The following is a 24,824-nucleotide window of genomic DNA, read 5'->3' on the forward strand; positions in this document are numbered from 1 at the left end:
GAAGGTGAACAGGAATTAGACCTACTCTCAGAAGAATTAAAGCCCAGTTCCAAATCATTTGCTACCTTCTAGAAGCAAAAACAAATCCATCTGAAGAGCTTCAAATGATCTTAGTCATGTTTTCATAAATAAATTGGATTGAAAAATTATTAGGCATACCAAAAGATATTATTTACTGAAAACATGAGAAAAACAGACAATGGAACAGATACATAGGCAATTAGACATTAGGTTTCTTAAACACAGCTTTGAAATAATTATAATTAATATGTTCAAGGAATCTTTTAAAAATGGAAAATTTTGGCCAAAAAAAGGAAACTACAGAAAAGAATCAAATGAAAATCTAGAACTAAAAATCACTATATGTGAAATTAAGAACTAGGTTTAACATCAATTTAGACAAAGCTGCAGAGAAAATTCATAAATTACAAGATATCTTAGAAAAAAGTAATCCAGAAAAGAGCAAAACAAATATGATGAAAATATCTAGTTTTGTATAACAGAAGTCCTAGAGGAAAGGAGAGAAAAAAATTAAGCTGACAGTTGGTGGAGATTTTCCAAAACCAATTAAAGACTTCAAGCCACATAATGAAGGGTGCAAACAAATGTAAGCAGAATAAAAAAAAAATCACACCTAGCAAAATCTTAGTAAAGTTGAGGAAAACCAAAAAATAAATCTTAAAAGAAGCCAGAAGAAAAATACATTTTACCTTCAATGGAACCATAATTTTATCAATACCTAACTTCTTAATAAAAAAATTATACGCCAGAGAATCATCAAAGAAAATAATTGTCAATCTAGAATTCTACATACAGTACAAATATCCTTCAAAATGGATGATGAGCTAGGCACATTTTCAGGCAAACAAAAGGTGAGAGAATTTGTTAATAGCATACCTGCAACAAAGAAAATACAAATAGGTATTCTTTAGGCAGAGGAAATGATAAGAGAGATAAAGCTCAGAGATGCAGAGAGGAGATAAGAGCAACAAAAAAGTAAATTAGGCACATAAATCTAAATTATTCCATGTAATAATAAAAATAATATCTTGTGGACATAAATATATTTAGCATTAAAAGAAATAACAATAGTACCGAGGAAAGAAAGGAGGAAAATGCAATTAAACTTAATTTGTCTAGGAACAAGCAAACACACTAATTTATATTAGACATTAATATTTCTAGGATAAATAGTAGTCTCTATGGCCAATACTAAAAGAAAAGTGAAAAGTGTTTAACAAGCTAATACAGGAAAAAATGGAACAAAAAAAAATAGTCAATCCAAAAGGAGAAAAAAAAAAAAAAAGAAGAGAAAAGACCATAGGATAGGTAGGGCAAATAGAAAGAAAGTTAACAGGATGGTAGATTTAAATGCAACTGTCAGTGGGGCGCCTGGGTGGCTCAGTGGGCTAAAGCCTCTGCCTTTGGCTCAGGTCATGATCCTGGGGTCCTGGGATTGAGCCCTGCATCCAGCTCTCTGCTCAGCAGGGAGCCTGCTTCCTCCTCCCTGCCTCTCTGCCTATGTGTGGTCTCTGTCTGTCAAATAAATAAATAAAATCTTTAAAATAAATAAATAACTGCAACTGTCAGTAATTATATTAAATTTAAATTAGCCAAATAACTCATTTAAAAGATAAGAATTTTCATAATGAAGTAACAAAAACAAATTCTAATCATATACTGCTTATAAGGTATGTTCCTTAAGCATATGAATCCAGAATAATTGAAAGTAAGAGGATAGAAAAGTATGTATTATACAAAGACCAACCAAAAGAGAGCTATGATGTTCACAGAAAAGAAAAATATTTTAACATCAGTCTGCCTTACTTGAGAGTTATATAGGTAGTTTCTTTTCTCCTCTTAGGACGTAAATGTATGAAAAAATTAAATTGGACCTTATTCATCTTTATGTTCCATGGTATCATGCAAGCTATAGCTACTCAGGATATGTTTGCTCCACAAACTAACAAAATGAGGAAAGAAATATGTAAACATGGAGGAAATTGAAAGGAGCACTTACCTTTTTAATATACGACATGTAACGATTATCCCGATGATATGAACCATATTCATTCTCAACCTGCACAGCAATGATGGGGCCTCCCTTTCCATACTGAGGGTCAAGGAGATGGGAGTTTGAGAGTAAAGTTACTGTGGGAAAGGCTAGATTTTCTCAATTTTGCTGTTGCACACACATACTTAGAGTGCCATAAAAATAACACATTCCTAAACTAAACTCCAAGTTACACTATAGTTCAGGCAATTTCTCTCACTCCACAGTCAGCAGTCAACTGCTCCTAGAATCCTACCTTTTCTAGTACTTCCTATTAATGGACTCCCACCCTTTTCCCTCTTAATTCAATGCATTAAGCATGATGCTTCACACCTCCACTTCCATCCTGTCTATCTTAGCACCAGTTAAATGAGTCAAATGATTCTCATCCTCCTTACTTCTCAAGAACTTCACTCTTTTTGGACTACCGTTCTGTCTTCTATATCATCATCTCCCTTTTTACTAAACCTTCCCCCTTATCATTTAAATTGACTCAAAGTCCTCTGTTAAAAATAACTTGCCTGGACCACTTCCCCCTCCAGTGCCCACTATCTTGCCCTCTTCATCTTCATGGACAAACTCTGAAATATTCCTGAACTAACACTTGACTTCTTATTCTCTCATTTACTCATTACTCTTTTACTCATTCCCATTCTTTCCATTCCACCTACGTTATTAACATTACCTTCTCTTTGCTAAGTTCAAACAATAAATTTTAATTCAAATTTACTATCTCTCTGAGCAACATTTGGCATCCTTGGCTACCTTCTCCTTCTTGAAACCTCTATCTGTGGTCTCCTATTGCTCTCTCCTAGTTTCTGGCCTGCCTCTGGCCTGATCACCACACTTCAGTTTCTTCTGTGAGCTCCTCTTGCCCTACTCACCTCTTAAGGAATGTTGATGTTTCTCATGGTTCTTTATTAATCCCAACTTTGTGCTGGGTCACATCCCTTCTGTTCTCGTAATTATGCCCTCTTGCAAATATCTTCACATTTCCCATCCCTACTCACTCCTGTCTGTTGATGGTAACATATTCAGTCATCCTCTATCTTTATAGTTCTCACCAGTCTAGCCAATATATTTCCTCTTCATATCTTGCACCTGTCACACCTTAGTTGAGGTTTATCATGCCCACCTCAGCATCTCCTCAGCCTACTCTCAGAGATACATGGGGAAGCATGAGATACTCCTCCCAGCATACAAAAATAGAAATAGTGTTGATTTCTAAGGATTAAACTCCACACCAACCACACAAGTAAGAGTCCGGACAACACCCAGCACCATGTATAAGTGTCATGGAAGTGTTTGCACATCAAAACCTGTGTTCGTCATTGTTCAGGAGCAGCTGGGTGGAAAGAGTTGAAATGGAAGAATCTTTAGCAAGCAAGGAATGACTGCATTATATCCTGATAGGGAAAAAAGAGGACAAAAGGCCCACAAGAGTGTTTCTCAAACCTTTAAATGTCATCCTCTGCTGACAAACACTGAAAAACTTTTTCAAAACCTGCTTCTCTCTTCCCCTTTCCCATCTATCCAATTACGAATCTAGCAGGTTAGAGAATAGATAAAGAAAGAGGGAAGATCCAGAAATTGACAGTACCTGTATTAGCAAGAGATCCAGAACCAGATCAATACAACTGGAAGTTCTGAAAGGCAGCTATTCATTGCAAGTGTTGACTTATAACACCATAGTAAAATGCTTTTGAGACCTCCAAACTGCCTCAGACCCTGATTTTGTGTTAACTAAGCAAGGTTCTGATTATTAGTTTTCCAGGAGTTGCAAGACTGAGAAGTCTGATTTGGGGTGGGCTAGTACAATGCTGTCCTGCAGAACTTTCTGATAATGAATATATTCTGTGTCTGCATTGCCCAATATGGTAGGTATCCACACATGCCTACTGAGCACTAAAAATGTGTCTAGCGTAAAGGAAGAAATTATTTTTAAATTTTATTTGATTTTAACTAAATCAAATTAAAGCATATATATAGCTCCTATACTGGATAGCATAACTCTAATCTTTTTGAAGGATTATCTCCACATTCCCCAAATGGCACACAGATTCTCTTCAGTCACTTAGTAGTTTTAATAGCTTTCCTGAGTCTGATCAACTGAGATACTCACAGTGTTAAGAACCAACTCTCCATAGTAAATTCAGATTCACATAATGTGAAGCCCTCTCCTACCCACATACAAGTTTGCCATTTCCTCCATTTAATCTATGATAACATCTCCTTCAAATGATTACTGTGGCAGTGAAATATGCTAGGTAATTGTTGATTGCCTCACAGAAATCTTGATGCCTAATAGATGTTAAATTTTTGTTCCCTCCCTTTGTTCATTTTCTATCTGGTTTATAGTCCTTTTTTTTTGTTTTCCAGCCATTTTAGAAATATAGTACCACTAAACAATGATTACATTTGGCATCATGGCTTTATTGTGGTGGAGGGATGTTAAAAAACAAATAAATTTCAACTTTTACAAAATCGCTGACCTAAGGTCACTCATCTAATCTATTATGTGTGAAGCTGTTACCTTTAGAAGCCAAATTTAGACATTTTGAGGACTACCATTAATTTCCCATTTATGGTGACTGAGGGCAAAGATACAATGGAAAAGAGAAAACAAAAATATACAGAGTCCAGTTTCAAGTCCACTGCCAGAGAAAAGGCTTCCAGTTGGCAGCAGATAGGAAACAGGCAGAAAAGCAAGGTAATAAAAACCTGGTATTTCTTAAATAAGGAATTGGAACGAACTGCTATATACACTTCCTGCTTCCGTGTGATAGAAAATAGGCTAACTTTATCCAGGAAATCAGCTGCGGCAATTACTTCCCTTGGTCATAAGAATGGTGAATTTGGATTTACCTGGAGTTGTACTACCATGGGAATTATCTTATCAAAATAGTGATTCACTGCTTTAGTGAAGCCCCTGTAAGTTGTTCGCAGCTTCATTTTTGGATCCCGGAGTAACCAGCTAGGATTGAAAAGGTAAGAATTACTCTTGCGGTGGGAAACAGGAATAAGAAATGCTCAAGCATGAGGCTGGAAAACAAGGACAGCCACACTAGAACAGTATATTGCCAGATCTTAATCCATCTTTTAAAAAGCAATCTGCATTCTAGCTGCAAATAGCTCAGCACCTTAACCACATCAGAGTTGTGTACTGATGAAATGATCCAGAGCCCCGTCATCAAACTGCAGCCCACAGGCCAAATCAGAGTCAATGTCTGTTTCTACAAATAAAGTTTTATTGGAACACAGACAGACCCATTTGTTTACATGTTGTCACAGCTGTGTTCATGCTACAGGAGCAGGATTGAGTAGTCATAACAGACTATGTATGTGGCTCTCAAAACAGAAAGTATTTATTATCTGGCCTTTTACAGAAAAGTTTTACAAACCCCTAATCTGGAGTGAGACTTCTGTAAAGTTGTTTCAAATTTTTTAAAAAATGCTCTTTGATGGAATATTATTTAGCCATAAAAGGGGAATGAAGAACTGTACCTGCTATAACACAGGTGAACCTTGAGAACATTATGCTAAGCAAAGAAGCCAGTTACAAAAGGTCACATATTCTCTAATTCAATTTATATGAAATATACAGAAGAGGCAAACTGACAGGGTCTGAAAGCAAACTGGTGGTTGCCAGGGGCTGGGGGAAGAAATAATGGGAGTTGACTGGACATAGGGCTTCCTTTTCAGGTGACAAAGAAATCTGGCACTAGACAGTGGTGATGGTTGTTCAACATTTTTGATGTAGTTAATTGTCATAAAACTGTACACTTTCAAATGATAAATTTTTATGTTATGTGTATTTTACTACAATAAAAAATGATTGGAAGTTACCAAGAGGGAATACCCCTCTTTAAAAAGAGATAATTGACCCAATTTCTTACTACTTGTACCTCCATCACAAAAACTAGAACTTATAAAGGTATTGCTTACGTGGCAGCCACTAGTTTTTATTAAAATTAAAAAAAAAGTGCTCTATCTTATTTACACTGCAGAATTGTGATGGAAGTTTATATAAAAAAAACACATACTACATAAATCCCAATAAATCGAAGTTCATTTTCTATGTCATTAAATGGGAAAATAGTATAGGTTAAAAATGTACACAGAAAATCAGCAAAACCCTTTGCTCTAACTTCCATTTGTATGTACTAGGGGCCCATATGGAGTCATGGTCAGGGGCCTCAGAGAGCAACTTACCTGGGTAAGCCTCCAAGGTCTAAGTCGCTACCGATATAAGGGCCTGGACATAGAATTACCCACAGCTCCGCCTCCGAAGCCATGGCTATAAAAGTCCTGGGAAGCGAAGCAATAAGGATCACTTATTATTATTCAGGCTGAGACTGGAATCACTGAGTTCTCTTCTGAGGTTAGAATGGGTGGAACTCCCAGCCTGGTCTATAAAAGTCCTTATAGGTGGCATGAACCAGAGAGACATGGAGCCCTACACTCACTAACAAAGGGGCTCATTCATGTTGCTAGAAAACAAGTCCAGAAGCCTACTCCTCCCCATGCATCTGCCCCCACCATGCAAGAAAGCCATACTAAGGCAGATTCTTACAAACCTTGTTCCTCCTTCTTCTATGTCTCCTACTTTCAGTCAGTCACCAAATCATGTTTATTCCTCCTACTTAATGTTTTCAAATATGAAACTCCTCTTAATTTCTAGAACCACCACATTTATTAAAGAACTCATTATTTCACACCTGAGTTATGACAGTGGTTTTCTGACTGCTTTCCTTCCTTCTTCTTACCTTCTTCCAGTGCTTCTCCAGTCCCATCAATAATCATCATTAACAACAAAAATAGGAGTTAATTTTTACCTTGTATCAGCATCTGGCACTACAGCCCTCTTTAAGACTATTATTTTATTTCACAGTTCAGTGAAATAAGTATCAATATCATCTCCATTTTACAATGAAATAAAAAGCTTAAATAAAGCTTGAAATAAAAGCTTAAATAAGTCAAAGCTTCCTAAAGGTCATATTCTCAGTAAATGGAAGAACTAAAATACAATCAGACAGAGAGCTTCCAGAAATGAAATATCAACTACTATATTATTCTGCCTCTTTAAAATACTGCTGGCACAATCTTTCTAAATGTACATACAAACTTTCCAAATTAAAATTCTTCAAATGACTCCCAATGACTTCAGAAAAGATTCCAAATGGTGAAGCATAGTAAATATAAAGGCAAGCTGTGTTCTACTATCTACTACTATCTATTCAGTTTCATTTTTGGCATTCTCTCTAGTTAAACTAATAGGAGAAACAGAAAGCATTATTTGCTGTTCCCAGAAAATAGAATGTATGGCAGAAAGTTAATCGCCAAAGCCATTCCCTTTTCTTCCTGGGCACACAGCTCAACTACATATCCCAGCCTCCCATGCATTGAGGTGGTGTTGCTATGTGACTGACTTCAAGCCAACAGAATGTGAACACAAGCAATGTGTTCTGATTTCCTAAAAAGATTCTCCCTTCTCTCTCTTCCACTGCTGACTTGATGCAGATAAGTGTAGCAGCCTGGAAGCTATATGAAGAAGATGGTGAAGTCACATATAGAAAGATCCTGAATCTTTCAATTATTTCTTGGAAAAGAGACATAACGCTTACCAGGAATACCTATTTTAGATTTTACTTAAATGAAAATAAATCTTTATTGTTAAAGACATTGAAGCTTACTTGTTACAGCAGCTAACATCACCTTAATTAACTTAAAAATGTTCTCTCACATCTCTGACTTTGCTGGACCCTCTTCCTAAAATTCCACTCAGTCCCCTCTAGCAATCTCCTACTCAACATTTTAGTTACTTCAGCTATAACTTCATTGTTACCTTTCATGATCTGTTCCCATAAATTGGGTTGTGTGGTTTTAGTATAATATTTGTCTCCTTCTCTATAGAGAATCCTTAGTCTTGACAGTACAAAGAGTATTATCTGTCTATCCCTGCACCAAAGACAATGTCTAAACTCTAGCAGATAGCTAATACATATTTTTGAATAAACAATTATAGATCTTCCTGAAGATTTGCTATGTGTATTTTACTACTATTGGGTTGCTTCCTACAAACCCATCATTAGTTGAAAATATTGTTAAGTAAAAAAAAATGCATTTAATACACCTAACCTGCTGAATATCATAGCTTAGTTTAACTTACTCTACAATGTGCTCAGAACATTTACATTAGCCTACAGCTAGGCAAAATCATCTAACACAAAGCCTTCTTAAGTGCTGAATATCTCCTGTGATTTATTGACTACTATACTCAAAATGAAAAAACAGAATGGTTGTATAGGTACAGAATGGTTGTAAGTATATCACTGTCTACCCTCATGATTGCAAGGCTGACTGGGAACTATAGTTAGCCGCTGCTGTTCAGTATCATAAAAGTGTATAGTACAACATATTGTTAGCCTGAAAAAAGACCAAACTTCAAAATTTGAAGTACAGTTTCTACTAAATGCATATCACTTTCGTACCATCATAAAGTCAAAACATTGTAAGTCAGTGACCATGTATACTCTGTGTTACACCCTAGAAATCTTGTAAACTATAGTCCAGAAATATCCTCTTATAACTGAGACAGCAGGTTCTTCATAAAAGATTAAAACTGTAGCACTTAAGATGCAGACTTTCTAAACCACACTGTAAATAAAATACACCAAAAACACTAAGCTCTACGCTTTATTGCAAATAACAGATTCACTGCTCAAGAGGGCTTCATACCAGGGAACAGAATTATCAGAGCTTCCTAATGATTTCCCAAACAGAAAGTAAGGTGCCTTTATTCATCTGATCCCAGAGTCTAACCCCTGTCTTCAATCCATAGAAAGAAGCAACCACAGCACTAAGACATACATGAAATCCAGGTTTGCAGTAAGATAAAACCAGCCTTTTCTTGGCTCGTGAAGGTTCCAGGGAATATGCCTGCAGTGGAAAAAAGAGAAATATAAAAATATTTTACCTTAATGGACCTTATTCCATATTGATTCCTCCAGTATTAATATAGCACCTGGGCTATCTCTACTGTGAAGGAAATTGAAGATTTCAATAGCCAAGACTCTGTGCATGAGTGAACTTTATATTAGCTTAAAAATTTACTCCTTCAGGGGATCCTGTGTGGTTCAGTCATTAAACATCTGCCTTCTGCTCAGGTCATGATCCCAGGGTCCTGGGATGAGCCCCACATTGAGCCCTGTATGGAGCCCCCTGCTCGGCAGGAAGCCTGCTTCTCCTCTTCCACTCCCCCTGCTTGTGTTCCCTCTCTCGCCGTGTCTCTCTCTGTCAAATAAATAAACAAAATCTTAAAAAAAATATTTCATCCTTCAAATCCCCAGTGCAGATCCAAGCAGCCAATATTGTTCCTTGATGCTGAACTTCAGGTAGATAAATATATATGTAACACCCTCTGGGGTTGAACCACAAATTTCCTTTTTTTAATACTAATGAAAATTTAAATCCATATCTATAATGGCAAAAAAGAAAAACCACTAACCATAAAACAGAAACCAGCAAGAGCTGAAAAGTTTATAGAACTTTTGAATGAATAAAATGAAATCCAGCAAACAATACAAGATTCACAATACTTGGGATACATTAAGAAAATTACTAGGCATGCAAAATCAGAAAAATCAGACACAAAGCAGAAAAAAAAATCAAGCAATGGAAACAATCCCAGAAAAGACATATAGGATGAAACTAGCAGAAAAATAAAATACTAAAAAGGTATAATAAATATGTACCATATCCTTAATAAGTAATGGAATGCATAACCATGATAAGGAGAAAAATAGAAGATACTAAAAAGACTCACATGGAACTTCTAAATTTTAAAAAATAGCATCTGCAATAAAAAATACTTGATACTATTAATAGCAGAAATTAAAAACATATTGGCTGAGACTAATAACAGAGTACATACAACAGAATAAATGGTCAGAACAAAAGAAACTATCCAAAATGGAAAGCAGAAAAAAGGAAGACTAAAAATACAAATGAAAACAGGATCAGTGATCTATGCTTTCTCACCAAGAAGTCTACCATACATGGAATTGGACTCCGGGGAATAAAAGGGGGAGGCAAAAATAGTAGTTGAAATAGAGCCACAATTTTACCATTTAATGAAATCTATAAACCTACATGATTCAAGAATTTCAGTGAACCACAAGCAGAATTTAGAAAAAAAAAAAAAAAAACCCTACACCCGAGCACATTAGAATCAAATTGTTAAAAACCATGGGGCACCTGGGTGGCTCAGTGGGTTAAAGCCACTGCCTTCAGCTCAGGTCATGATCCCAGGGTCCTGGGATCGAGCCCAGCATCAGGATCTCTGCTCAGTGGGGAGCCTGCCTCCCCTTCTCTCTCTCTCTGTCTGCCTCTCTGCCTACTTGTGATCTCTGTCTGTCGAATAAATAAATAAAATCTTTTTAAAAAATTGTTAAAAACCAAAGAAAGAGAGAAAATCTTAAAAGCAAACAAAGGGGGGGTGTGATAAGAAGTAGATTTGTCATCAGATAATGTGCAGGTCAGGAGAAAATGAAGAAACATTTTAAGATACTGAAATTAAAAAACAAAAACAAAATTAAACCATGTCAACCTAGAATTCTACCTATACTCAGTGAAATTATCCCTCAAAATAGAAGATGAAAAAATCAACTTTCAAAAAAACAAAAGCTAAAAGAATTCATTACTAACAGACTTCCACTACAAGAAATGTCAAAGGAAGTCCTCCCACAGAAGGAAATACCACATGGAAATTATAATCTATACAAAGGACTTGAAGAGCACTAAAAATGGTAAATATGTGGTAAATAAAAAAGATATTTTATCACTTTAAATTCCTTTCAAACATAACTAGATGTTCAAAGCAGAAAAATAATAATGTATCATGAATTCTGTAGCTCATAACAAACAAAGCCTATGACACAATATAGTACAAAGGATAAGAAGAGTAAAATGGAAGTATGAATTTTAAGACTCTATAGTGATAGCTTTATATATTCAAAAAAAAGAGAGCAAATTAGGAATTTAATTTAAGAATTTAGATATAGAACTTTACATAAAAACTTTGGAAATGAATACAGGATCCTTAAAAAATGATTTAATTCAATACCACACTTTCAACAACAGGTAGATCATCCAGACATAAAACCAATAAGGAAACACTGGACTTGAACGACACATTAGACCAGATGAGCCTATTTGACAAATATAGAACACTCTATCCAATAGCAGCAGAGAACACACATTCTTCTCAAGTGCACATGGAACATTCTCTAGGATAGATCACATATTAGGCCATAAAACAAGCCTTAATAAATTCAAGAAGAATGAAATCATACCAAGCATCTTTTCTGCCATAATAGTCTGAAAATAGAAATAAATTTTGAGAAAAAACCTGGAAAATTCACAAATATGTAGAAATTAAACAACATAATTACATGGAAAGATAGGGGCGCCTGGGTGGCTCTGTGGGTTAAGCCGCTGCCTTAGGCTCGGGTCATGATCTCAGGGTCCTGGGATTGAGCCTCTCATTGGGCTTTCTACTCAGCAAGGAGTCTGCTTCCCTATCTCTCTCTCTGCCTGCCTCTCTGCTTACTTGTGATCTCTTTCTTTGTCAAATAAATAAATAAAATCTTCAAAAAAAATAAATGGAAAGATATTCCATACTCTAGGATTGGAAGAATTAATATTGTTAAAATGCCCATACCAACCAAAAGAAACTACAGATTCAGTGCAATCTCTATCAAAGCTACAACAGCTTTTTTTCACAGAAATTAAAAAAAAAAACAAACTAAAATTTGTAGGAAACTACAAAAGACACTGAATAGCCAAAGTAATCTTGAGAAAGAACAAAGCTGGAGGCATCACAATTCCTGATGTCAAATTATATTATAAAGCTGTAGTAATCACAACAGTATAGAATTGGCATAAAAACAGACATATAGGTCAATGGAACAGTATAGAGAGCCCAGAAATAAACCCATGCCCATATAGTCAATTAATTTATGACAAAACAGTCAATAATATACAATGAGGTAAGAAGAGTCTCTGTAACAAATGGTGTTGGGAAAGCTAGACAGCCATATGCAAATGAATGAACTAGCCCTCTATCTCACACCACACAAACACTAACTTAAAATAGATTACAGACCTAAATGTTTAGAAGTGCTGGGAAAAAACAACAGTAAGCTCCTTGACATCAATCTTGGCAATGACTTTTTGAATTTGACTCCAAAAGCCTAGGCAATAAAAACAAAAATAAACAAGACGGACTACTTCAAACTAAAAGGTCTACACAGTTATAGGAACTAGCAACAGGATGAAAAGGCAACCTAAGGAATGGAAGAATATATTTACAAACCTGCAAATCTAATGAAATTTGCAAAAGCTGATTAGAGGTTAACATCCAAAATATACAAGAAACCCACACAACTCAAGAGCAAAAAACAAATAATCCAATTAAAAAATGGGCAAAGAACCTGTATAAGCATTTTTTCCAAAGAAGATGTATAAATGTACAACATGTACATGAAAGGATATTCAACATCCCCAATCATCAGAAAAATGCAAATCAAAACCACAATGAGATATTACCTCACAGCTGTTAGGATGTCTATCATTAAAAAGACAAGATATAACAAAGGTTGGTAAGGATGTGGAAAAAAGGAATACTTATAGCATTGTTGGTGGAAGTATAAGTTGGTTCAGCCACTGTGGAAAACAGTATGGAGGTTCCTCCAAAAATTAAAAATAGAACTATCATGTGATTCAATCCTATTTCAAATGGGTATACAGCCAAAGGAAATAAAATCATTACCTCAAAGAAATATCTGTACTCCCATGCTCATAGTGGCATTATTCACACTAACCAAGGTATGGAAGCAACCTAAGTGTTTGATGACAGATAAATGGATTGAGAAAATGTGAAACACAAACACATGCACATATACAGGAATATGTTTTAGCCTTAAAAAAAAGGAAGGAAAGCCCTGTCACTTGTGACAATTTAAATCAATCTGGAGGGCATTATGCTAAGTGAAAGAAAAGACAGCAAAAGACAAATACTAGATGGTATCACTTATATGTGGAATCTTAAAAAAGACTTTTTAAAAATCTTTTAAAAAGCAAACAAAAACAAACAAACAAACAAACAAAAGGGGCACCTGGGTGGCTCAGTCGGTTAAGCATCTGCCTTTGGCTCAGATCATGATCCCAGGGTCCTGGGATAGAGTCCCACATTGGGGGGGGGGGTCTATACTCAGCAGGGAGTCTGCCTCTCCCTCTGCCCCTCCTTCCACTCATTCTCTCAATCTCTCTCTCTCTCTCTCTCTCAAATAAATAAATAAAATGGGGTGAGCCTGGTGGTGGGGATTATGGAGGGCACTATTGCGTGGAGCACTGGGTGTGGTGCATAAACAATGAATTTTGGAACACTGAAAAAAATTAAATTAAATTAAATTTTAAAAATACACAGACCACAAAAAAAAGAAAGAAAGAAAAGAACATATTAAATAAATAAATAAATAAATAAATAAATAAATAAATAAATAAATAAAATCTTTTTAAAAAAAATTAACTCATAGAAACAAAATATGGTGGTGCCTTCCAGGGCCTGAGGGTAAGGGGAAATGGGGAGAGATTGGTACAAGGATACAAACTTTCAATTATAAGATGAATAAAGTCTGTGGATCTAATGTATAACATGGTAACTATAATTGATCATACTATATTGTGTAAGTGAATTTGTTAAGGGAGTAGGAATTAAGTGTTCTCACCAGAACAAACAAAGATAAATATGTGAGGTCATGGATGTGTTAACTAAGTGGATTATAGGTTAGAATTCATTCACAATGTGTACATATATTAAATCATCACATGGTATACTTTAAATATATTATAGTTGCTCCCTTTGGGGGAAGGGGGACTCCGACATAAGAAGAATATTACTCACAGTGTTCAGCCAGTGGCAAGGTGGCCTCTTCAGGTGCATCCCACTATGGGGCCTATGTGTGGCCCACTTGCCCAGGCTGAGCCTACTTGTGCACCTCAGTTCAGGAGGGTCCTCCTGGACCTGAGAGTGGACTTTGGTCAGAGTGAAGCCACATGGGGTGTGAAAGTAACTCATCAGGGAAAGGACCAGGACTTTGAGAGGAGAGGCTTCAAGCTGGGGATAAAGATGCTGCAGGTTCCAGAGAGCATCCTTGCTGAGCACTACTATGACCTATAGCCTGCAGAGGAACCCTTCTACCGAGCCCTCCACAGCTACAGGAGGTTGGCCCTATAATGATTATGGTCTACAATGCCATCATCTAGGAAGGACCCAACATGGTCCGTACCAACTCAGTTAAGGCCACCCCTGGCACCACTGTGGAGACTTTATCATCCACATCAGCAAGAGAGTCATCCACACCAGGAACTCTGTGGAAAGGACCTAGAGAAAGATCCAGCTGTGGTTCTGGAGCAATGAGCTGGCAGACTGAGCAGATGAAAGCCACCCATCAACATTTACCCAGCCTGAGGAGTAAAAGGTGCCTTCATTTGCCCCAGCATCTACCCAGGACAAACTACCTCTGTGAACAAGAACTGGAGCCCACATCCAAGTTCTGCTCATTTATCTTAAATTATCTCCCTATCCACCTCCTACTCCACTCCAGCCCACAGACGTCTGAGCTACCAGCTTTATTTGCCTTTCAGTGTCTTAAGCCAGTATGATATGGGACCAAATCCTTTCTGTACCAAAGTACCAGATAACCTCCAGATTGTCTCCAAAAGGGGGAACATTAAATACACTATGCTATGCAAATTAATTAGCTAATTAATTATCAATTACAATTTAATTTGTCAGTTATACCTCAATGAAGCTAAAAAATGATCTAAAAAACAGGAAATAATGCATGAGAAATTGGAAATTAAAGAGAAATAGAACTAATATGGCAAAAGATATTAAAATAACTTATAAAATATAATGCCAAAATTGTTTACAAAGAAATTTCTAACTCTAGTTGATGGAAAATTTTATTAAAAAATAGAAATTGCCTATTTGAATAAAAGTATAAAATTTTATTAAATTAGAAATCATAGAAGAGGGGCACCTGGGTGGCTCAGTGGGTTAAAGACTCTGCCTTTGGCTCAGGTCGTGATCCCCGGGTCCTGGGATCGGGCTCCACATTGGGCTCTCTGCTCAGCAGGGAGCCTGCTTCCTCCTCTCTCTCTGCCTGCCTCTCTGCCTACTTGTGATCTCTGTCTGTCAAATAAATAAATAAAATCTTAAAAAAAAAGAAATTATAGAAGAAAACTACAATAACTCAAAAACAGGTCAAGAATAATGAATAGTAGTTATCTTTTGGTGGAAGGTCATGACTGTAAGGAGAATGGTAGAGCTTCTGAGATGTTGGTGTACTTCAAGGCTTTGGGGGTTGGTTACAGAAGTATGTTCACTTTACCAAAATTCATTGAGCTAAAACTCTTATATTCCAAATGTTAAGATTTAATCAAATATTACTTTAAAATAAAACTAAATTAAGAAGAACAGGGAAAAAAGGAATTGAGAATATTTACTACCAGAAAGGTAGTAGGTAATTTTGGCCAAACCTTTTAATGAGGAAAACAAGAAAAAGTGAGCAAGTTTTTCATTAACTTACAGAAGGCATCAAAAAGACTTCTGCTTTCTGATCCAAGAGGTAAAGAGCTTCAAAGTTGTCACTTCCATCCTCACAATAAGAACAAAGCTGAAAAGCTGGAAGCTGTTGAAAAGCAACAACTCTCCTTAACCATCAGAGAAGACAGGTCACAGGGAAAACTGCTGTCCCAAAAACTAGAATGAGAGAGAGCTGATGTAATGGTTAATCCTACATGTTGACTTGACTGGGCAATCAGGTGCTCCAGTACTTGGCCAAACAGTATATAAGTGTTTCTGGAAGAGATTAACATTTGAACTGGTAGACTGAGTAACATGGATTAACCTCCCTAATGGGATAGGGCTCATCCAGTCAACTGAAGACTTGAATAGAAAAATTATTAATACAATACATCATATCAACAGGCTAAAGAAGAAAATACTCACATAATTTTACCTATAGATGCACAAAAAACATTTGAGAAAATCCAACACCCATTCATGACAAAAAATTCTCAGTAAACTAGGAAAAGAGAACTGCCTCAACTTCATAAAGAATAGCTACAGCAAACCTATAGCTAACAACAAACTTAATCATAAGAAACCAGAAGGTTGGTCGCCTGGGTGGCTCAGTGGGTTAAGCCTCTGCCTTCAGCTCAGGTCTTGAACTCAGGGTCCTGGGATCAAGTCCCGCATTGGGCTCTCTGCTCAGCAGGGAGCCTGCTTCCCCTTCTCACTCTCTCTCTGCCTGCCTCTCTGCCTACTTGTGATCTCTGTCAAATAAATAAATAAATAAAATCTTTAAAACAACAACAACAGGGGCACCTGGGTGGTTCAGTGGGTTAAGCCTCTGCCTTCAGCTCAGGTCATGGTCTCAGGGTCCTGGGATCGAGCCCTGCATCAGGCTCTCTGCTCAGCGGGGAGCCTGCTTCCTCCTCTCTCTCTCTGTCTACTTGAGATCTCTGCCTATCAAATAAATAAATAAAATCTTTAAAAAAAAACTATACAAATGGAAAATGGACATGTGAAAAAATGCTCAACATGTTATCTCATTAGGGTATTGCAATTTAAAATAAGAATGAGATACCACAGGGTGCCTGGGTGGCTCAGTGGGTTAAGCCTCTGCCTTCAGCTCAGGTCATGATCTCAGGGTCCTGGGATCAAGCAGGGAGCCTGCTTCCCCCTCTCTCTCTGCCTGCCTCTCTGCCTACTTGTGATTTCTCTGTCAAATAAATATATAAAATTAAAAAAAAAAAAAAGAATGAGGATACCACTACACATCTATTAGAATGTCCAAAATCTAGAACAATAACACCACCAAATGCTCCCAAGGCTATGAGGCAATAGGAACTCTCTTTTTGATGTATTCTGTCACTTATAATAAGAATGCAAAATGAGGGGCGCCTGGGTGGCTCAGTGGGTTAAACCCTCTGCCTTTGTCTCAGGCCATGATCCCAGGGTCCTGGGATCGAGCCCTGTATCAGGCTCCCTGCTCAGCGGGGAGCCTGCTTCCTCCTCTCTCTCTGCCTGCCTCTCTGCCTACTTGTGACCTCTGTCTGTCAAATAAATGAATAAAATCTTTTAAAAAAATGCAAAATGATATAGCCAGTTTGGAAGACAGTTTGGCAGTTTCTTACAAAACTAAACATATTTTATCATATAATCTTAAGTATATACCCAAATGAGTCGATAACATGGCCACACAAAAACCTGCACATAGACACGCAGCTTTATTCATAATTGCCCAAACTCAGAAGCAAGCAGGATGTCCTTCAATAGGTAAATGGATAAGTAAACACGGTACAGCCACACAATGGAAAATCATTCATTACTGAAAAAGTAACTGATCAAACCATGAAAGTATATGCAAGAGGAAAATTAAATGCATATTACTATATGAAAGAAGTCAATCTGAAAAGGCCACATACTGTATGATTCCAACTACATGACATTTTGGGAAAGGCAAAACTATGGAGACAGTAAAAAGATCAATGGTGGCCAGGAGTTAGTGGAGAAGGAAGATGACCAGTGGAGCACAGAACTTTTAGGACAGTGAAACTGTTTTCTATGGCGTTATTAATGGTGGATATGTGTCATTATACATTTGTCCAAACCCATACAATATATAACACCAAAAGTAAACTACACTGTAAACTATGGACTTTGGGTGATTGCTGATGTGTCAATGTAAGTTTCTTGACCACTCTGATGGGAGATATTGACAATGAGGGAAGTCCTGGTACTGGTGGGTGCTGGTGTTATATGGAAAATCTCTGTGCCTTCTTCTTAATTTTGTTTGAACCAAAAACTACTTACTCTAAAAATTAAAGCCTTTTTTTTTAATGGAAACACTAAAAAAACGAAAGAAAGAAAGAAAGAAAGAAAGAAAGACAGACAACTAAAAAGAAAAGAAAAATTTGAAAGCAGCCAGAGAGAAATGATGCATTACTTATAGAGGAATCCCACTTGGAAGTATAGTCAATTATGAGACATGGAATATAACCCTATTCTATGGAGGCCAGAAGGAAGTAGCACAATATTTTTTTAAGTGCTACAAGAATTGCCAGTTTCAAGGAAAATTTGTCTCACTTTTGTCCCACAATAGTTCTGATACCAGATATGTAGGTTTTTCCACTCCAAGCAATTCTCCAATTCCTAGCAGACACCAACCAGGTGTCCTACAATTTAACTCAATTCTAACACTAATTGCCTTCAGTTGGCACAACCCCACACAGGTTAAGGGCTCAGTCCCACATGATGTTTCCCTCACTCTTCCATTTCAGATACCAGTCCCAGGTTATCACCTGTATTTCTGATCAACAGCCTAAAAATCAGGGTTCCTATGGCCCCCTCTCCGAGTCTGATAATTTGTTAGAACTGCTCACAAAACTCTGGGCAACACTTAGCTTTATCAGTTTATTATAAAGGATACAACTCAGGAAGAGATAGAAGAGATGCATAGGAAAAAGTATAGGAAAGGTACATGGAGCTTCCATGCCTGCTCTGGGCACTTCCAGCACCTCAGTGAAATCCTGCACTTCCAGCACTTCAATGTGCTCACCAACCTGGAAGCTTGCCAATCTCTGTCAGTTAGGGTTTTATGGAGACTTCATTATGTAGGGATAGTTGATTAAATCATTGGTTCTTGGTAATTAACTCAACCTTTGGCCCCTCTCCCCTCTCCAGATGTCAGAGTTGGTAGGGGCAGATGCTGAAAGTTCCAACTCTCCAGTCACACAGTTTAGTCCCCTGGCAACCAGTTCTTCCTCATCCTGAGAGGCTTTTTAAAAGTTACCTCATTAACATAAATTCAGACATGCCTGAAAAAGTCTTGTTATGAATAACAAAAAAATGCTCTTCTGATCATTTTCACTCAGGAAAGTCCAAGTATTCTAGGAGCTGTGTAGCAGAACTGGGAATGAAGACTAAATATATATTTCTCATTATATCACATAATATCACACACCTGCAAATTCCATATCTGGCAAAAGTATGTTTCAGGAAGAAAATTACGATATTAATGTTATAGGAAATGAAGACAGGATCCAAGTAATGACAAAATTGACAACACCATTCATAATAAAAACTCTCAGTGGCCTCTGTTAATTAACAACCTATACTTTATGCTTAATTTTGCTGCGAACCTAAAACTCCTTTAAAAAGAATGTCTATATGAAAAGGGAAAAAAATATTTGATGTGATGTGTAAAAAGCATTATGACAGTTTAGAGGGTAAATGCTTTTAAATACCACTTCCATGTGGTATATATATACAATGGAATACTATGCAGCCATCAAAAGAAATGAAATCCTGCCATTTAGAACGACGGGGATGGAACTAGAGGGTATTATGCTTAGCGAAATAAATCAATCGGAGAAAGACAACTATCATATGGTCTCCTGATATGAGGAAGTGGAGATGCAATGTGGGGGGCTTGGGGGGTAGGAAAAGAATAAATGAAACAAGATGGGATCGGGAGGGAAACAAACCATAAGAGACTCTTAATCTCACAAAACAAACTGAGGGTTGCTGGGGGGAGGGGGGTCGGAAGAGGGTGGTGGGGTTATGGACATTGGGGAGGGTATGTGCTATGGTGAGTGCTGTGAAGTGTGTAAACCTGGCGATTCACAGACCTGTACCCCTGGGACTAATAATATATTATATGTTTATAAAAAAATAAAAAAATTTTTAAAATAAATAAATATCACTTCCATCATTCACCAAATCAAATTCCAATCAAATATTTTTTCTTCTAAACCTACATCTTAAAAATCAAAACACTGAAAAAGAGAATACAGCTAAAACTGATATCAAAACAGTAATGGATAAGTACTTTCCAAGCTTTGAAGCCTAGAAAGAAATTACTAATTTTTGTTAATTTCAGCATATAGAATGAGGATAATTTTGTTACTTGCCATGCCTGATTCTCAATGAATCTATCTTCAAAGACCAAAGTTTCTGGAACAGAATTCTATCCTAGGACTCATCACTCCTATAGCAAGTGAGGATATCCAAGGAGGAGAGAGGCTCTCTGTGCCTGAATTCCTTCAGTAGTTAGGGACCACTGACCTACATCCATCTGTACTGACCAATGCCTTTGAAAGTTAGACGTTTACATGCAGGCCACAGCCTGTTTAAAGGGAGCCCTTTCAGAGCAAGCAGAGCAGGCTCTATCCACAGAATGGATATTCTGGAGATAACAAGTGGAGACTCAGACATCCTAAGAATAATGAAGAAAATACAAAAAGGGTCAACCCTTATACTAGTCTAATAAAGTCTCAGAACTAGAAATTCAGACTATAAATTCTTGAACTAATTACTTAGATGCCAACACTCACGTGGTCACAGTGTTGAAGCCACAGGCCTTCAGCTTCAGCAAGCGGTCCCTCCAATACTCCCTGGGCACCCGGAAATAGTGAATAGTACCTGCTATGATCAGGAAAGGAAAGCCATCTAGTGTGAAGCTTGAGCCTTCAACTTTCAGACCCACATTGCGATTTATTATGTGGGAGGGAGTCAGGGAAACTTGATTCATCCTGCAAGGACAAAGAAGGTGTTTGAAGTCCTCAAGATGTTACCATGTGGCACACAGTTTGGGCAAATCCAAAAGGCCTTTCCTTCAGGGGCTCTAGGCACGCCTCCAGTGCAAAGAGAACTTCCCAACCCTTCTCCAACATACCTGGGTGAGAAGTCTCCTCCAAACTGAGCTGTTACCAATAACCCTGAAGACAGGTACAGGATGCTCATAGGTCTCAACAAAAAGGTCAGCATGCTAAACAGAGAGGACAGAACTGAAGTCAGACATCCTGGAGGCAGAGAAGGAGGTGGGAGCTGAGTGAGGCCTTGCCTGCTGAGGTGGGTGAGCAGCACAGAAGTGGCCTCACTGGAAGGCAGGACCAGGACCCACGACAGACTTGGGGGGGGGGGCAGCTGCAACGAAGAGCCTCCTGATAGTAACTGGGTTTTCTGACCCCTGTTACATTTTAGAGAAGATCAAGCCTCAGTCCAGTAAATTTCACAGAATAGAATATAATCTCTCCAAAATTTGTGAGAGACCTTCTACTAGTAAGGAATGAGCCCTGCTTATCAGAGAACACTCACTGGAATGTAGGACTCTCTCTGCAGCCGGGTGCCAATTTCTATCCCCATCCCAATTTTCTACTTCTCTGCTACTGTAGGACGCCATCTAATTAGTTCCCAGAACACACTCAGCATTCGTGTAGCTACTGATCTTCTTTATGCGGCTCACCCGGGGGCAAATGCTCTTTCCTTAGGTATCAAAAGTTCTATGAGTCCGATGCAGGCTGAACCAGGGCAGCCTAGCCCAGTCCTGGGGCTGCGCAGCTTCTAGCACGGGGAAGCGCTCTGCATGGGGCGTGGCTGGGTGCTCGCTACCCAGAGCAGCGCCTGAATTACAGCAAGTGCTCAACTAATGTTTTCTGAACAAAGGAGTCGCCGCAATCGGTAAAACATCTGTGTCGCTTCCATAGGCTTCAGCTTTATCATGGGCTTCTTGAGGACTCCTTAGGCAGAGTTGGGAGGGTAGAAAGCAACAGTTTTCTGTAGGGAAATAGGATGGAAAAGAGAATGGGGCCCAGAGATTAGAGAAGACAAACCCCCTGGGCACCACTCGACTCTTCACTGTGGGCGTGAAGAGTCCGGGAAGACGGACTGAGATCAGACGACGCTCAGAGATTTCCGGGGAGAAGACAGGACAAAGCAGAACCTCCAGGGAACCTGACCGAAGGGCCTAGAGAAAAATTCCAGAAAGTGAGGAAACCCGAGGGGCTGTCTGGGTTGACACGGCTCAGGGCTGCGGGTGGGCCCAGCGCTGGGAGAGGCCACCGCGCGGGAGGTGCGGAGAGGCCCCGGGGCTGTCGCGGGCGTGGGTGCTCCGGTGGGCGCTCGGGCCAGAGCCTACCTTACCCTGGGCCGGACTGCTCCTTCCCCAACTTCGCAGCGTTAGGTCAGTAGCGGCCGCCAGGTGGGGGACAGAGCGGGAAAAGAGCCGGCTGCGCGCTTCTCCCGGGGTAGCCTCCGCCGGCAGTAACCTCCCACCTCCCGCACCCTTCCCCTACCTCAGATAGCCCGCCCCCGCCTCAGGCCTCACTCTCCGCAGACCCGCTCCCCGCCCCGCCCCGGGCAGATCCTCCCCCACACCCGCCCCCGCTCCACGGCAGAACGGCTTCCACCCCCAGCCAAGCACATCCTTGCGGTGTACTCTCCCTGCCATCCGTTGATCCACCCCCAGCCCCCGAGCCCGGGGGGTTGATAAGCCGCAGCCCTGACTCTGCCCAGAGGAGTGCGGCCGTCGCAGTGAGCTCAGCGGGCCCTCTGTGCCCTCTTGGTCTGCCAGAGGCCGGCTCTGGCCTTCGGGGACTCCGTCAGCTGTGACAGCTAATAGTTGAGGAGCGCTGTCAGCGGAGTGCGGACGGCTTTCCATCCGTTCCCCCCGGATGGACGGCTTTCCATCCGTTCCAGCGCAGACCCTGCGCTGCTAACCCCCTCCGCCCCTTTTCTTTCTCTGGGACCCACTTAGGCGCCCTTCCCAGGCCCGGCGCTGCGGGAGGAAAGCCGGCTCAGCAGAGCCACTGGCACACTCGCTGGGTCACGGCAGGAGATTCATTCCCGGAGCGTCCAGGTTGGGGGCAGGGGTGTCCTCCTCTCCACAGGGACCGCAGCTCCTCCATCTGGGTCGCTTCAGCGCGCGTTCACTAACCACAGTCCCCCGGTGCTAGGTGCTGAGAACACAGATAAGGAATATCCCTTTCCCCCTGTAGGGAATGCCTAACAAGGCCAATCTACATCCTGGAGGAGGAGGACCATTTTCCTTTACCCTGCCTACCCTACTGCTAGTAACTCAGCTGGGAGTAGCGGCTCACAAAGTGTGGTGTGGGTGAGCCTTACCAACACGCAGATGCTTTGTCCCATTTTGGACCTACGGAATCTGAAACTCTGGGCAATACTAACGTACGCTAAATTTGGGGACTACAGGTCTACAGCTTCCCTCTCCACTCCTCGCCCTTGTCTCCGCAGGAAAAAGGACATCTGAGGCAAAATGGGGGGTCCCAAGTAGAGGTGGAGAGGCTCTAAATTAATTTCACCGGTGCAACTGCACCTGTGTGGTTGTGCTGCTCCTTTCAGCTTTTGGCTCCCTCTGGATGGGAGATCAAGCTCCATTTATAATTCTCAGCTGTTGTGGATATTGTTACTATAAATTTTGGGGGTGCAGGTGCCCCCTTCTGATCACTACATTTGTAGCTTTTATTTATTTATTTGACAGAGGGAGAGCATAAGCAGAGAGAGCAGCAGAGGGAGAGAGAGAAGCAGGCTCCCCACTGAGCAAGGAGCCCAGTGGGGAGGGGGAATCCCAGGACTGAGCCAAAAGCAGATGCTTAATGGCCTGAGCGGACTGAGCCACTCCGGTGCCCCTGGATGTTAGTACTTTGCTAAAGGCAAAAGGCAATCTTAGTCCGACCTCCACACATTTCCCCCCCCCCCAACCCAACCTGTAAGTCTGTAAGTCTACTTTAACATATAAAAATTCCTTTGGGGGACGCCTGGGTGGCTCAGTTGGTTAAGCAGCTGCCTTCGGCTCAGGTCATGATCCCAGCGTCCTGGGATCGAGTCCCACATCGGGCTCCTTGCTCATCGGGGAGCCTGCTTCTCCCTCTGCCTCTGCCTGCCATTCTGTCTGCCTGTGCTTGCTCTCTCTCCCTCTCTCTCTCTGACAAATAAATAAATAAAATCTTTAAAAAAAAAAAAAATTCCTTTGGAAACTTGGTTTATCCCTGCCCCCCAAGATATGTATTGGTAATCATCCCCAAGCATAGGGCCTGCAAATATACACCTGAAGGGTCTCATGACTAAGATTTTATTAGACAGTAGTAAATGACCTTTCCTAACAATAGCTAACCCCTCAAGGTCCTGGAAACTTGCTTCCAAATTCCTTAGAGACTTATGCTATTCCTAATCCTCTCCCAACTTGAAAGTATATAACCAACTCCTCATAACCCCAGTGCAGCTCTTTCTGCCCAAGGATCTGTCCCCATGCTTTAATAAAACCATCTTTTTTGCACCGAAGTCACCTCAAGAATTCTTTCTGGACCATTTGCTCCTGAACCCCAACATTTTCATATCATTACCCACACTGTTTCACCTACCAAATTATATAACTTCACTTACAATAAAATTTATTTCATCACCAAGAAGTAAGATTCTAAAATTCTGCTTTCTGGCTACAGTCATTTTTTCAATGTATCTTCCAAACTTTTTCTTATCAATCTTTGAATTTCCAGTCTTCTTGACAGAGTAGGCAGTTAGCCAGACATGAGCAGGGAAGGGTTTTTTCCAAATGTTGAAAAAGCCAGAACCCACCAACCACCTCCAGAGCATAAATAGCTGGAGAAATCCCTGAGAGAAATGCAGATGCAACTCCCTGTACCCACTACCCTCAAAGGACCCACAGCTTCATTATAATACATTTACGTTGCAGTTTCTCACACACAGACACACACACACACCATACCCTTCACCTCCCCACCCCCATTTTCACAAGAAATGATGGGAAATATCCAAAATGGCTCACCCTAAGGAGACTAAATACAGAAACGGGGAAGGGGGGGGCGGGTGTGAAGGGAA

The 24,824-nt window shown here is 39.7% G+C and overlaps 1 protein-coding gene across 1 annotated transcript in view; it reads right to left on the reverse strand.

Annotated features, from left to right (window-relative positions):
• LOC111153976 (beta-galactosidase-1-like protein 2) overlaps nucleotides 1-20,954 on the reverse strand; it is a 66,485-nt gene extending 45,531 nt beyond the window's left edge. The window contains exons 1-6 of the mRNA XM_022513331.1: nucleotides 20,863-20,954; nucleotides 20,522-20,719; nucleotides 8,924-8,992; nucleotides 6,266-6,361; nucleotides 4,919-5,027; nucleotides 2,021-2,113 (exon numbers count right to left, since the gene is read on the reverse strand). Coding sequence (XP_022369039.1) covers nucleotides 2,021-2,113; nucleotides 4,919-5,027; nucleotides 6,266-6,361; nucleotides 8,924-8,992; nucleotides 20,522-20,719; nucleotides 20,863-20,954 — 657 coding nt within the window. The remainder of the gene's footprint in view (nucleotides 1-2,020; nucleotides 2,114-4,918; nucleotides 5,028-6,265; nucleotides 6,362-8,923; nucleotides 8,993-20,521; nucleotides 20,720-20,862) is intronic.
• Between the last annotated feature and the right edge of the window lie 3,870 nt (nucleotides 20,955-24,824).

Source organism: Enhydra lutris, unplaced genomic scaffold, assembly GCF_002288905.1.
Source record: "Enhydra lutris kenyoni isolate GAN:26980312 unplaced genomic scaffold, ASM228890v2 scaffoldscaffold34, whole genome shotgun sequence".
NCBI lineage: Eukaryota > Metazoa > Chordata > Mammalia > Carnivora > Mustelidae > Enhydra > Enhydra lutris.